Source organism: Moschus berezovskii, chromosome 14, assembly GCF_049115385.1.
Source record: "Moschus berezovskii isolate FMDL1 chromosome 14, NW_MosBer_1.0, whole genome shotgun sequence".
Taxonomy (NCBI): Eukaryota; Metazoa; Chordata; class Mammalia; order Artiodactyla; family Moschidae; genus Moschus; species Moschus berezovskii.
Genome location: NC_142473.1, coordinates 69,042,134 through 69,057,606, shown reverse-complemented (window position 1 = coordinate 69,057,606; position 15,473 = coordinate 69,042,134). Strand labels below are relative to the sequence as shown.

At 56.6% G+C, this 15,473-nt stretch overlaps 1 protein-coding gene across 1 annotated transcript in view; it reads left to right on the top strand.

The window, feature by feature from the left end:
- The window catches only part of ABTB2 (ankyrin repeat and BTB domain containing 2), a 187,483-nt gene extending 175,321 nt beyond the window's left edge, over positions 1–12,162 (top strand). The window contains exons 11-17 of the mRNA XM_055423820.2: positions 298–476; positions 3,345–3,450; positions 3,572–3,674; positions 4,187–4,277; positions 8,458–8,526; positions 9,195–9,308; positions 10,571–12,162. Of these exons, the coding sequence (XP_055279795.2) occupies positions 298–476; positions 3,345–3,450; positions 3,572–3,674; positions 4,187–4,277; positions 8,458–8,526; positions 9,195–9,308; positions 10,571–10,768 (860 nt within the window). The 3' untranslated portion in view covers positions 10,769–12,162. The remainder of the gene's footprint in view (positions 1–297; positions 477–3,344; positions 3,451–3,571; positions 3,675–4,186; positions 4,278–8,457; positions 8,527–9,194; positions 9,309–10,570) is intronic.
- The last annotated feature ends 3,311 nt before the right edge of the window (positions 12,163–15,473 follow it).

Genomic DNA, 15,473 nt, shown 5'->3' with positions numbered 1-15,473 from the left:
GTCTCCCAGGGTGAGCTGTGGATTTTCAGAGCGCAGCCTCCCTGCACTTGGCCTGAAGCCATTCCTCCACCTCATCTGATGGGAACTTGGAGACCCTTTTATGTCTCAGGGAGGCCCGTCAGGGTGAACGAATGCTTTCCTTACTGGCTGCGCTGAGCTGGGGAGAGGGGGTGCCCTGAGTTGGGCAGGCATCAGGCACATTGGCCTGCCGGAGAGGGGGCTGTCATGAAGTGGGCTCAGTGGTCCCTTTGGGGGCTCTCTGCCCGGGGGGTGACTGCCCTGCCCTTCCTGGCCCAGGCGTCCCCTGGAAGCTGCACATCTGGATCGAGTCTCTGAGGACGTCCTTCTCCCAGTCTCGGTATTCAGTGGTGCAGAGCCTCCTGCGGGATTTCAGCTCCATCAAGGAGGAGGAGTACAACGAGGAGCTGGTGGCCGAGGGCTTGCCGCTCATGTTCGACATCCTCAAGACCAGCAAGGTGAGACAGCCCCGGAGGCCCCGACAGCGCAGGACAGACCCAGAGACACACACAGGCAGACAGACCACAGGACAGGCCCGGAGACTGACACACAGGCAGACAGACCACGGGATGGACCCGGAGACTGACACACAGGCAGACAGACCACGGGATGGACCCGGAGACTGACACACAGGCAGACAGACCACAGGACGGGCCCAGAGACTGACACACAGGCAGACAGACCACGGGACGCAGACAGACCACGGGACGGGCCCAGGGACTGACACACAGGCAGACAGACCACGGGACGCAGACAGACCACGGGACGGGCCCAGGGACTGACACACAGGCAGACAGACCACGGGACGGGCCCAGGGACTGACACACAGGCAGACAGACCACGGGACGGGCCCAGGGACTGACACACAGGCAGACAGACCACGGGACGGGCCCGGAGACTGACACACAGGCAGACAGACCACGGGACGGGCCCGGAGACTGACACACAGGCAGACAGACCACGGGACGGGCCCAGGGACTGACACACAGGCAGATAGACCACAGGACGCAGACAGACCACGGGACGGGCCCAGAGACTGACACACAGGCAGACAGACCACAGGACGCAGACAGACCACAGGTCAGGCCCAGAGACTGACACACAGGCAGATAGACCACAGGACGCAGACAGACCACGGGACGGACCCGGAGACTGACACACAGGCAGACAGACCACAGGACAGGCCCAGAGACTGACACACAGGCAGACAGACCACAGGACAGGCCCAGAGACTGACACACAGGCAGACAGACCACAGGACGCAGACAGACCACAGGACGGGTCCGGAGACTGACACACAGGCAGACAGAACACGGGATGGGCCTGGAGACTGACACATAGGCAGACAGACCACAGGACGCAGACAGACCATGGGACAGGCCAGGAGACTGACACACAGGCAGACAGACCACAGGACAGGCCCAGAGACTGACACACAGGCAGACAGACCACGGGACGGGCCCGGAGACTGACACACAGGCAGACAGACCACAGGACACAGACAGACCACGGGACAGGCCCGGAGACTGACACACAGGCAGACAGACCACAGGACGCAGACAGACCATGGGACGGGCCCGGAGACTGTCACACAGGCAGACAGACCACAGGACGGGCCCAGAGACTGACACACAGGCAGACAGACCACGGGACAGGCCCGGAGACTGACACACAGGCAGACAGACCACAGGACGCAGACAGACCACGGGACAGGCCCAGAGACTGACACACAGGCAGACAGACCACGGGATGGGCCTGGAGATTGGCACACAGGCAGACAGACCACAGGACACAGACAGACCACGGGACAGACCCAGATCCTGACACACAGGCAGACAGACCACAGGACAGGCCCAGAGACTGACACACAGGCAGACAGACCACAGGATGCAGACAGACCATGGGACGGGCCAAGGGACTGACACACAGGCAGATAGACCATGGGACACAGACAGACCACGGGACGGGCCCGGAGACTGACACACAGGCAGACAGACCATGGGACGGGCCCGGAGACTGACACACAGGCAGACAGACCACGGGACGGGCCTGGAGATTGACACACAGGCAAACAGACCACAGGACACAGACCACGGGACGGACCCAGAGACCGACACACAGGCAGACAGACCACAGGACACAGACAGACCACGGGACGGGCCCGGAGACTGACACACAGGCAGACAGACCACAGGACGCAGACAGACCATGGGACGGGCCCGGAGACTGTCACACAGGCAGACAGACCACAGGACGGGCCCAGAGACTGACACACAGGCAGACAGACCACGGGACAGGCCCGGAGACTGACACACAGGCAGACAGACCACAGGACGCAGACAGACCATGGGACAGGCCCAGAGACTGACACACAGGCAGACAGACCACGGGATGGGCCTGGAGATTGGCACACAGGCAGACAGACCACAGGACACAGACAGACCACGGGACAGACCCAGATCCTGACACACAGGCAGACAGACCACAGGACAGGCCCAGAGACTGACACACAGGCAGACAGACCACAGGATGCAGACAGACCATGGGACGGGCCAAGGGACTGACACACAGGCAGATAGACCATGGGACACAGACAGACCACGGGACGGGCCCGGAGACTGACACACAGGCAGACAGACCATGGGACGGGCCCGGAGACTGACACACAGGCAGACAGACCACGGGACGGGCCTGGAGATTGACACACAGGCAAACAGACCACAGGACACAGACAGACCACGGGACGGACCCAGAGACCGACACACAGGCAGACAGACCACAGGACACAGACAGACCACGGGACGGGCCCAGAGACTGCCTCACAGGCAGACAGACCACGGGATGCCGACAGACCACGGGATGGACCCAGAGACCGACACACAGGCAGACAGACCACGGGACGCAGACAGACCACAGGACAGGCCCGAAGACTGCCTTATGGGCAGACAGATCACGGGATGCAGACAGACCACGGGACGGACCCAGAGACTGACACACAGGCAGACAGACTTAGGGACACCCCCCTCACAGGGACAGAAGGACACAGGCAACCCACAGGTGGACGTCTAGCCCTCGCCCGGATGCCCATTGCCTGACTGCAGAGGCTAGGGGTCCATCTGGGCTGGAGCCTGGCCAAGAAAGCAATCTGGGGAGTTGGTGTGGAAGGACCGGGCCTCTCTCGCCTGACCAGATCCAGGGGGAAGGAAGGGCAGCGCTTCCACGATCCTGGCCTGGACTTTTGAAGCTGGCCTGGCGTACCTGGAGCTGTAAACACACGGCCTCCAGAGGGGGGTCGAGCTGACACCCATCCCCACCTCTCCCCACAGAACGACTCGGTCACACAGCAGCTCGCGGCCATCTTCACGCACTGCTACGGCAGCAGCCCCATCCCTCGCATCCCTGAGCTCCGCAAGACGCTGCCGGCCAGGCTCGGTGAGGCCTCCCTGCCTTCTCCCTCGTCTCCCCTCCCTCTCATCTCTGTCTTTCTTCCCCTTCCCAAGTGCCTGGGTGGTGGGCGCCTCCATCATCCCCTTCTCCTCCCCCCCACAAACAGATCCTCACTTTTTGAACAACAAGGAGATGTCAGATGTGACTTTCCTCGTGGAAGGAAAGCTGTTTTATGCACATAAAGTCCTGCTGGTGACGGCTTCTAACAGGTAGGCAGCCCAGGTAACGAATTCTCTGCCCACCCAGGGAGTGGGGGGACAGCTTCATTTAGATATGAGGTGATGGGTAGGCTGGAGAAGAGCCTCTGCCGCCCAGAGGGTGGTCACAGAACAGGGCACCCCCCCACCCACCCCACAGGGGACAGAGGGACAGTCACGAGGGGACCCAGAGTTCTCCAAGAGGAGCTGGGTCATTGTTCTGGTAAAGCCATTGCTTTTGATGATTAGAAAACATGAATGTTCTAGCATGGAGGTCAGTTTTCCAGCCACAGGTCACTAAGCTAGAGGGCAGCTGGGACAGGTCTGGGCTCAGCCCAGCCGTCTGTCCGCCCAGGACGATGTAAAACATCACTTGCCCAGAATTCTTTTGCGATCACAGCAGTGATTTTTAAAATGCTCCTGTCCCCTGGTGACCGGTCAGGCGATGGATGGGGCCTTTGCCACACGGCGATGGATTAAAAGTCACGTTCAAGCCCTTCATTGTCTCATTTCCTTGGCTCCAGGTTCAAGACACTGATGACCAATAAAGCAGAGCAAGATGGCGACAGCAGTAAAACCATTGAGGTCGGCGACATGAAGTACCACATTTTCCAGGTGTGTGCGCCTCAGCGCTGCAAGCTTTTCTAGGGGTGCCCCTCCCCCCCAGGACCCTGACCCTGGTCCATCAGGGCGGGGTCAGCTGTGAGTCAGTCATAATCTTCCCCTCCTAATACCTTCTGTGTTTTGCTGACTCAGTGGTCAGATTGGATCATCTAGGCTTTTCCCACCCAAGGTAGCCTTTCTGTTGTGAGTTTGCAGCTTCAGAGTCTGTTTCATGGCCCTGAGCTCTAACCACTGGGCGAGGGGTCTGGGCAGCCTGTCGGGCATGTAAGGACAGACGCACACCACACATGCAACCTGTGAGCCCTTGTACTGAGTAACCTCCCAGCGCACCGACTTGCCTGAGCACTTGGGAATGCAGAGCCTCAGCCCTCCCCACGCCCCCCACACACAGTTTAACAAGACCCCAGGTGGGTGGAGGGTGACGTGCACGTGCACCGGTGTAGGCCCATCACTTTTCCCTGGCATCAGACCCTAGCCGTGCCGGCTAAGCAGAAAGAGCCACGGGGAGCCCATCCTGTTTGTGGGAGATCAAGGTCAGGACTTTTGATCTCTAAGCTTCGGAGAACCTCAGAGTTTGTGTGATGGAAGCTCTACAGGCTGGCCGCCAGGAGGGGCAGGCGAGGTCTGGAAGGGACTGGCTGGGGTCTAAGCTGAGCCCCAGTGGGGAGCTCCTTTCCAGAAAGTGGTCTTCAGGCTGTAGGGGTGACCCTTAGGGGCTGAGACGGAGGCCAAGAGGCAGCTGGTAGGTGAGCCCAGGACCCGGCCTTGCCTGGGACAGGCTTGTGACCTAATGGGAGAGATCACAGCCCCACAGAAGCGTGAGGAGCCACCATCTAAAATGGTTTAGTCCCTCTCTCTTGTTCCTGGGAGTCATCTGTTTAGCATTTAGTCACTTATGGGTGCCATGGAGACAGCAGTAAACAGGACAGGGACCCTGCCCTCCAGGAGACAGGATTCTGAATGAACGTGACTGGGAGTGGTGGGGGAGGCGCCGGGAGGGCAGGAAGGGGCACTGAAGCTGCGGAGGAGGAAATTTCCTGGGGGCCAGGGTGGTCAGCCAGGTATCGGGAGCTCCAGGTAGGCAGAGCAATACACGCAGAGACCACGACCTGTTCAGGAAATGCTCTCTGGCCAAGTCCTGGCAGCCGTTCAGAAGCACATCCAGAAATGAGGCCGAGGCTGCTCCCAAGGAGCCGTCATGTGAAGGGCTTGAGCTTTAACCCAAGGACAGTTAGAAGCTACTGTGAGGTCGCCACCATCACTGACACTTGGCCAGGCATGGTTCTAAGTGCATTTATCAGTTAAGCGTCGCAGCACAGTCCAGGGAGGTGCACATATGTTATTATCCCCCCTTGGTCCATGGGGTGTCGCAGGCACAGAGGAGTTCAATAACTTGTCCAAGGTCACACAGCTGGGAGGTGATAGAGCCAGGATTCAATCTTAGGATGTGTGGAATGGTCCAGTTTGCATGACCTCGCGCACTCTGGAGGCTGAGGGAAGGACTGGAGGGGGGCACGACTGCAGCCACAGGACCAGGTGAGCAGCTGGTGAGAAATCCAGCTGAGTGATGATGGCGACCCGGGAGAGGCAGCAGGATAGAGGGTTGTGGATGAGGGGAGAGTGGGGGACTTGCCGTCAATTGATGACAGGGGTTCGAGGAGGCCCAGGGTCGGGCATAGGGTGTCTCCTCTCCCTTCCTCCCAGCCCTTGAGCCAAACTCCCTGGGGAAGGGAGCAACTCTAGAAAGTTGCTTGGCTAAGCAGCCCAAAGTCCAGGTGAGTTGGAGCGTGAGGTGGGGTCACGACCTGACAGAGGAGGCGGGTCTGAGAAGGGCAGCAGGGATTGGGCAGGAGGTGGGGGTGAGGGCACACATGTGACAAGGGTGACCCCTGCCATCGAGGCTGCATGGCTCAGCAGGGGATGACGCCCGTGGCAGGAGAGGCTGGGCAGCCCTTGATGACTTCTCAGGGTTGTCACGGGGTAAACCGAGACAACAGGTCTAACCTCAGGGCACACGTGGGCCTGGGGCATGTTAGCCACTGGCCTGGCCCTGCAGGTTCTCTGGGAACAAAGCTCTGCCATCCCGCAGTGTGAGGGAGGCAGGGAGGCGGCGGCGTGCAGTTGAAGCCATCAATCCAGGTCCAAGGCCTCCTAAAAAATGCCTAAGTTTCAGAGCAGCCCCCAGACATCTCATTGGCTCTCACAACACAAAGAGAACTTGAGATCATTGTTTTCTAGAACAGGAAACAGAGGCCCAAGGAGATCTAAGCAGTGCTATCTCTAATAGAAAGATAATGTTGGGCACAGAGGTTATGTAAAATTGCTTAATAGATGAAGGAAAAAGTAAAAAGCAACAGGTGAAATTAATTTTATTCTTCTTTAACTTAATGTAGCCAAAATAGTATCATTCCCCATATAAAAATTTAATGAAATGTTTTATTCTTTTTTTCACTGTTTGAAATGCAGTTTTGACACAACAGGTATTAATTCAGAGCAGCCATGTTTCAAATGCTCAAAAGTCACAGGTGGCCAGTGGCTATCGATTAGACATCACAGGTGTAGACTCTTGCCAGGGTCACTGCCGACTAAACCTAGGCCTTTGGGGGACAGCCCTGCCATTCTGATGTGACTCTTGGCCCCAGTCCTGTCCCTGCAGTACTGGGGGCCTCCCTGTGGTCATGCTCTGGTGGTCCACCCTGGGCAGAAGGAAGCGAGGCCATCCCTGCAGCTGGTCCTGCCTGGGGCCTCACTGGGAGCAGCCCTTTGCCCGCTCCAGCCCTGCAGGCTGCCTGCTTTGGATGACCCACATCCTGCCCGGGGGCTGCCGGGCTGTGGGAAATTAATGTCCGCAGCTGCCTGCTAGCAGCCTGGTTCCCCCAGCGAGGCTCCAAGAGGGCGATTCTGGTCCCACTTCTGTGGGCTCATCTGCATTCAGGTGCCTCAGGGAGATCCATGTGCCATGAGAGGGGGGCCTGGCCCAGACCAGCCCCCAAAAGCGGCAGGAGGCCTCTTCTAGACCAGGAAGAGGAGCCGCAGGCTGTCGCCTGTCTCCCTGGACCCCTTCTCACCTTGGGGCTGCCCTGAGGCTAACGCCTAGGAAAGAATCCCTGGAGATGGGAGCTGCCCCACTCCCAGTCCTGGGCACTCAGCTCCCAGTGCGGGGGATGGTGGGAAGCCAGGCATGGGCCCGCCCGAGGCACACGCTGCCTGGAGTCGTGGGACACAGGTACATCCGTGTGACTCTAAGATCTCCACCTGAGCTCCAGCGGGGGCTGTGCAAGACCTCTGGGAGCCCGCGCTCCTCTGAGGGGAAGGGGCGGGCTGATGCCTCCTGGACAGGCCTCGGGTCTCCCCCACCCCGCCCCAGTGTGGGCTCCTTTCCCCTCGCCCCTCTGGTGCCTCTTCCAGCCTGGGGGCCAGTCCTAATAGAGCCTGACTGTGCCGGCTGGAGCCGTGTTTACTTATACCCTTGCCAGCTCCTTGCTGGGGCCCTTTCTTCAGCCAACCAGGGAGAATCATTTTTCTTTTTCCAGCTGGAAACTCCCCAGCCTCCAGCATGATGGCAGAGCTTGTAAGTCAGACCTCAGCAGAACTAAACATAGCCCCCTCCCCAGGCCACCTCATGTGGTATCGCAGGGCCCCCGCTGGTTGGCAGGGCGACCTCTGGGCTAGGTGCCGGGCCCCAGCACTGGCTGCACTGGCTTCCAGGAGGAGGTCGGGATCTGGCTAGCACCGACGGGGAGGTCAGGAGTCAGGATTCTGAGGGTGGACAGTCGGCCCCTCAGAGCCCCATGTTTAGAATTTCGGTAAGAGGAGAAAATGAGTCGTGAGGTATGCTAGAAGGGTTCTGAGGCGGGTCAGCCTCATCAGCCTCCCTCCCTGGCCTCAGTTTCCCCAGCCGTGAAGAGTATCTGCCCTCCTGGGCTCACAGGGCTGTTGTGAGGATTGAAGCGAAGCCATATACAGTCTAGGGGAAGGAAGCTTGCCATATACAGTCTAGGGGAAGCACAAAAATGCCTGACCAGAGCCGGGCGGTGTGCAGACGCGGGCACACAGAGGTCGTGGGGCACCGAGGGGCGGGCAGTGGCTGGAGCGGCACTCCAGAGGTGCTGGCTGAGGACATTGGTGCTGTGGGTCCACCTGGCGCTCACATGGGGCCTTTTTCCTGCAGATGATGATGCAGTATCTGTACTATGGGGGAACGGAATCCATGGACATCCCCACCGGTGACATCCTGGAGGTGAGGACCTGGCCCGTCTGCTTGGGCCCGGGGAGAGGGGCGGGGAGCCCCTGAGCCTATCCACCATGCCTGTGCCCAGCCTGAGACATCTGCCAGGTCTCACCCACCCCGCTCTCAGACACACAGCATTGGAGAAATGAGGAGGGAGGGAAGGGGGCCTCTGTGAGGACCCCCTGCTTCCCTGCAGGTCCCTGCTCTTCTGAGCGCATGGGAAATGGTGTGCCTGTGGAACCGAACCTCCTGGGCGACACCTCAGGGTTAGAAAGGGCCACCCCTGAGGAAAGAAAGCCCGGGAGGATCAGAAGGCAGCAGATACCCCCCCGCCCCCGCAACACCTTAACAGGTTACTGCTTAGAGAACGGACCCGCTGCTGGCCACACGCCTGGCTAGAAGGTCATGCAGGTGAGCAGGCAGCTCATAGTTGAAGGCCTCACGACATGAGAAATTCCAACCAGTGTCTGTCACCTGTCGGATACCTCCCAAGGTGTCCTAGCAAATACCTAGATGGCTTGGAGTAGAAATGTCAAGGCCATTGGACTTAACAGGCAGGCGGGCAGGGAGGGTCCTGGGGGTCAGGGGGGCACAAGGCACACAGGGGCTCTCTGTTCCGTGATGCTGGGGCCACAGGCCTGGCCCCGCTCACCCACGGCCTCTCTTCCTCCTGCCAGCTGCTGTCAGCTGCCAGCCTGTTCCAGCTGGACGCCCTGCAGCGGCACTGTGAGATCCTGTGCTCCCAGACCCTGAGCATGGAGAGCGCCGTGAACACGTACAAGTATGCCAAGGTGAGGGCCCCCGCTGCCGCCCCTGCCCCCATCACTCCCTCTGCTGTGCCCTGGCAGCCTTGAAGGACAGTGTCACCCTCGCCGTGGCCTGAGGTCATGGCCGCCCAGCAGGGCAGCACAGCAGCTGGGGAGCTGAGCTCTGAGCCGGGTGGACCCCAGGTCCTGTGCCAGCTGTGCCGCACTGGGCAGTGAGACCTGGGGCGGCAAAGAGCGAAGCCCCTCCAAGTCAGATCAGCTCCCGACACTACTCGAGTATCTCCCCAGGCTGGTCCTCCTCAGTCTTCCTCCTCGCAGCAGGTGCCACGGTCACCTCCCACACCCGAAATGCATCAGCCACCCTCCCCGTCCCGCTACCTCTACTCTCCCTGCTCTTGGACGATCACGTTGGCCTGGCCTCCATCACTTCCTGGGCTTTCGCCCTGCAGCCCACAAGGCTTTTCGAAAGGTGTGAAGACCCTGCCACTCCCCTACTGAAACTCTTCAGAGGTTTCCCACTGCAAACTAAAGACCCAGCCCTGATCTGTCACCACTTACGAGGCCCCCAGGACCCTCTCACATCTCCCCTCCGACGCCTCCCTCTCGCTTCACCCGGCCACATGGCCCCATCGCTTTCTCGTTTCCACCCCAGGACTCCTGCAGTCCTCCAGCAAGTCTCCTCCCCCAGGAGCCCTGAGTCTCACACCTCTCTGCTCCTCCGCCTGCCCTCACTGCCTCAGAGCACTGACTATTGTCTGTGGTCACCTGGCCTGGTTGGCTCCTTGGCTTCTCTTGTCCCCCTGATCTGGAACATCAGCTGTGAGACAGCATCACTGACCTGGGCCTCGGGGCCTGCGCCCGCTGCCTGGCCCAAAGAGGGTGCCCAGTGTTCGCTGAGCGTTTACCACGCGAACACTCGAGCGCTGGGCCTTATGCTGCACATCCCACCGTGGACAGCCCCTGCCAGGGCGGGAGCTTCTGATCCCATGGGGATGCCGACCGCCCCTCAACAAGACGTCACCAGCAGGACCCAGGCCGAGAACAAGATGCCAGGATGTTCCTGGTGGCACAGCTGGGATTTGAACCCCGATCAGTCTAACCCAAGGAGATTCTCATGGAAGGAATTCAGATGAATTCAGTTGCCCTAAGATGCAGAGATAGGGCCTGCCTGCCTCCCCGGGTCTGGGGCTTGAAGCTGGACCCTTGCCCACGAGGACTGTTTGGGGGCAGTTTTGGTCAGGGCTGTGCTGAAGCTGTGGGTCTCACTCCTCTCCCTGCCCCCACAGATCCACAACGCCCCCGAACTGGCCCTGTTCTGCGAGGGCTTCTTCCTCAAGCACATGAAGGCCCTGCTGGAGCAGGACTCCTTCCGGCAGCTCATCTACGGCCGCAGCAGCAAAGTGCAGGGCCTGGACCCGCTGCAGGACCTGCAGAGCACCCTGGCCGAGCGCGTGCACTCGCTCTATGTCACCTCTCGGGTGTGAGGTGTGGGGGCGGCTGGCTCTGTCACTAGGCCCCTCGGCGGGTAAGAAAGTCTGGGAGCTTCCTGGGGGTGTCTAGGTCAGCGCATAGCCAGGACCAGTGGACACGCTGGGGCCCTGCTGGGCTGAGACTGGTTACTGGCACTCTTGGAGCCAGACTTGGGCAGGCTCAGAGCCTAACCATTTGCTCAACCAGTGATGAGCCAAGGGCGGGTATGGCCACAAGTGGCCCTTCCCCACACCTGCCGCCTGCTTGCACCGGAGGGCTGCCGTGCACTCAGCCTCATGTGCCCTCCCGGAGGCCCACGCTGATCCCGCCCTGCTCTGCACAGCTTCTGGTCATGCCCTCCAGGCTCTAACCAGCCCACCCGCGGGGCCTTGGGCAGCTCGGACTGTCCTAAGTGGGGCTCCTGGGGGGGGCGGGTGTGGGCACCCTTATGAATGTAGAGAGTGTATGTTCTATCTGGGCCCTAGGCCATTTCAGTCAAAAGCTGGTGCTTTCCCTCAGTAACACAGCAGACAAACCTGAATTTAAGGCTGTGCCTTTGAAAGACCTGATGTGGCCTCCAGGGGGCCTGGGGATCCTGCCAAGAGGGTCATTTTCAGTCTGTTTCCTTGGTGTCTGGGCTCCTTTGGGCAGAGGGATCGCCGGCCTGCTCAGCAAGTAGTAGAGAAGGCGGTTAGTTCCCCACACCAGCGCCTTCAAAGCTGTTGGTCTGAGCCAAGGGTGGCACGGGCACAGTGGAGGAGCCTGGTGACCTCAGCTTGTGTTGCTGCTGCTGTTTTCAGGGGCCAGTGTACAGGGGTTGATTCTGAAATCCCAAGCCTAGAATTAGGCAGAGCCCTAAACATCCCACCAGTCCAGTCTTTCCAGTGAGAGTCCTTTAATTTGGACTGGAGAGCAGGGCCCAGACTTCCCATTGGGAACTGCGGGTCTTAGGGAACTTAAAGGTCGGGACATGGGTAGATGGGAAGAACTGGGAGAAGAGGTCCTTCTACTTCCCTGCTACCTGCCCCTGCCATCCTGTAGGCTCCAGGCTCTCCTGGTGGGGACGCATCGCTGGGCCTGGACCCTTGTCGTATTTATGTACCAGACATCCAGGGCATCTTCCGGAACAGCTTATGCCGGATGTCCCCTTCAGCTGTCTGGCTGTACCTTAGAAACTATTTATTCACCAGAAGCCCCAGGCACTTTAGGAGGTGTCCTTTCCATCACCTTGAAAAACCCTGGGGGTTTGCAACCCTGGAAAATATTTTCAACTAGCTGCTTGAGCTGGATGTACAAAGGAATAGGCGTTATTTTATTGCTGTAATATTGTATGATACTGTAACTATACATTAATGTTGTCACTTATTGTAAATGTACTATGGTTTTATTAACAATAAACACTTGTTAACAATGACCTTGGCCTCATGGCTCCTTATAGAGGGTTACCCAAAGTTCAGAGCTAGAGAGGGGCCCATTTAGGACCAGGAAGAGAGCCTGGAGCTGATTCCCTGGCTATATGAGGCACCTGTGTCTCAGAGGGAACAAGCCCCTACTGGAAGCTGTGTGGCCAGCTGCTAACCCCTGCCCTGCCCAGGACCTGAGCCTGGATCCAACCCTCACTGGGCTTGAGTCTCCCTGTTCTGTCAAATGGGGTAGGTGTATTCCCATTCGTTAAGTACTTACATGGCACTGAGCTGGACTGGAAGGAAGGGAGCCCAATGCCAGGAATAAGCTGCCAGATTTTTCACAGAACTAGAACAAATAATCCTAAAATTTATAATGGAACCACAAAAGACCCAGAATTGCCAAAGCAATCCTGCAAAAAAAAGAAAGCAGGAGGCAAAACTTTCCCAGACTTCAGACAATACTACAAAGCCATGGTAATCAAAACAGCATAGCACTGGCACTTATCATATAAACAGACATATTAACCAGTGGAACAGAATAGTGAACTCAGAAACAAACCCACTTACCTATGGTCAATTAATCTTTGTCAAAGGAGGCAAGAAAAATGGAAAAATGAAAGTCTTTTCAGCAAGTGGTGGTGGGAAAGCTGGACAGCCACATGTAAATCAATAAAGTTAGAACACTCCCTTACAACATACACAAAAAATCAAAGTGCCTTAAAGACTTAAATATAAGACATAACACCATAACACGCCTAGACAAAAACATAAGTAAAACATTCTGTGACATAAATCATACCAATGTTTTCTTAGGTCAGTTTCCCAAGGCAACAGAAATAAAAACAAAAACAAACAGACCCTAATCAAACTTACAGGCTTTTGTAAGGCAAAGGAAACCATTAACAAAAAGACAACCTACAGACTGGGAGAAAAATTATTTGCAAATGAAACTGACGAGGGCTTAATTTCCAAAATATAGAAAGAGCTTTCACAGCTCAACATCAAAACAAAAGCAGAAAACCCAATCAAAAAATGAGTAAGGCCTAAAGAGACATTTCTTTAAAGACATACAAATGGCCAATAGGCACATGAAAAGATGCTCATCGTCACTAATTAGAGAAATGCAAATCAGAACTACAATGAGGTACCACCTCACCCCAGTTAGAATGACCATCAAAAAGTCTAGAAATAAATGCTGGACAGGATATGAAGAAAAGGGAACTCTCCTATTCTGGTAGCAATGTAAGTCGGTGCAATCACGATGGAAAACAGTATGGAGTTCCTCAAAAAATTAAAAAGAGTTGCCATCTGATCCAGCAATCCCACTCCTGGGCATATATCCAGACAAAACTTTGATTTGAAAAGGTACATTCACCCCCTATGTTCAGAGCAGCACTATTTACAATAGCCAAGACATGGAAACCACCTAAATGTCCATCAACAGATGAATGGGTGAAGGAGACGTGGTACACATATGCAATAAAACGTTACTCGGTCATAAAAAAGGATGAAATAAAGCCATTTGCAGCAACACGGATGAACCTAGAGATTATCACACTAAGTCAGAGAGCCAAGTACCATATGATATCACTTACATGTGGAATCTAAAATATGACACAAATGAACATATTTATGAAACAGACTCAGAACAGAACTGTGGCTGCCAAGTGGTGCAGGTGGGGAATGGATTGGGGGTTTGGGATTCCCAGAGGCAGACTGTTATATATAGAATGGATAAAAAATTAGATCCTACCGTATACCACAGGGAACTATAGACAATATCCTATGATAGCCCATAATGAAAAATATGAAAAAGAATAAATTTATAAAACTGAATCACTTTGCTGCATAGCAGAAATTAACATAACATTGTAAATCAACTATACTTCAATAAAATTTTTAAAAAGACAGCTGTCAGGGACTTTCCTGCTGTGCCCTGAGCCCTGGGCCCCACTGCCCTGATGTGCAGAACTACTGCTAGGCTGTCAGAATAGTTGTTTGCAAATCCTTCCATGATCCAGTTCTGTGTGGCCCAGCACAGGGAGGAAGGGGGCCTGATGAGGGACCCCCTGCCCTTTGGTGGCTGCTGCCTTCAGGCCCTGCTGAACGCTTGCAGGCTGTGTCACCTGTTAATGGACAGAAGACCGGAAGCCAGTGACTCAGGCCCAAAGGTTTTCTGGAGTAGGTGGTAGTTTGTCTTAGGTGCAAAGTCCAGGTAGAAATAAAGGTTTTTAACATGTTTCCCATCTGAAGGAGGAGAAATTCCTAAGGTCACTGGGAACACTGACGGGAGTGGCTGTGGTTTAGTGACCGACAGACCAGGACTCTGGAGTTGGGGGACAACATGAAGACCCCACAGTCAGTCAGTCCTGGGAAAGACCCACTGTGGGCTTTGCTGGATGGGGGCCCAGGCGTGGCAGCCTGAGGCCCAGCCTGGGGCCCTGGCCTCTGTGGGGAGAGGGAGCGCCATGGACCCATGGCGCCCTCTGGTGGCCTCAGGTGGGAGGCACACCCCTTGGCACCATCCTCCTGGGCAGAGGCCGCAGCGAGGGCGGTTTGGGGTTGGGTTGTCCCTCCAGGGGCTCCCCTTCAGAGGCCTGTGTCCACCCTCCCTACAAGCTCCCCCACCCCTGCAGGAGATGCCTCAGTCAAGAATGCAGCCTAAGAAGCAAGGTCTAGTCACCAGCTGGCTCCAAACAGGAGCTCAGCTGTATTTTCTTTTTTTAGGGGGCAGAAGATTGACGGGAAGGTAACACAAGAGAGGCAAGGCCGCTTCATGCCTGCTTGTAGCAGAAACATGTTCTAAAGCAAGCACTTAAATAATAATTAGGAAAAAAAATCAGACATTCTCCAAGGAGCCAGGAGTCTTGTCACCTTATCCGCAGTGGCCAGGCTTCCTCCTCTACCACCACTCAGGAGCATGGGAGCTTCTCTCCTCTGCTGCCCACTTCAGGCTGTTAGCAGCAAAAGGCAGGCTGGGGAGAGGACGGTGAAACGGGGGGTGGTTTCCTTCTACTCCAGCTGCCCTGCAGGCAGTTGAGAAGCTAGGCTGACTCGGCTGGAGTCTCCACGGGAAACTCATCCCAAAGGGCCACCAAGGCTAAAGCCGAGTCTGCCTCCGGCTCCTGACACTTTCCTTTCCCTTCTGCTCCTGCTGGTTGCCCCACAGCAGCCAGATGTCAGGATTATCACAGCTTTCTCTTCAGCCGAACCACTGAAAGCCCAAGAAAAACCTCAGCGTCTCCCTCTCCCACCACCCCCCACCTTCTGCAGAATCTACACCACCTTTCGGCTTTCACCAGTTGTCTAGGGA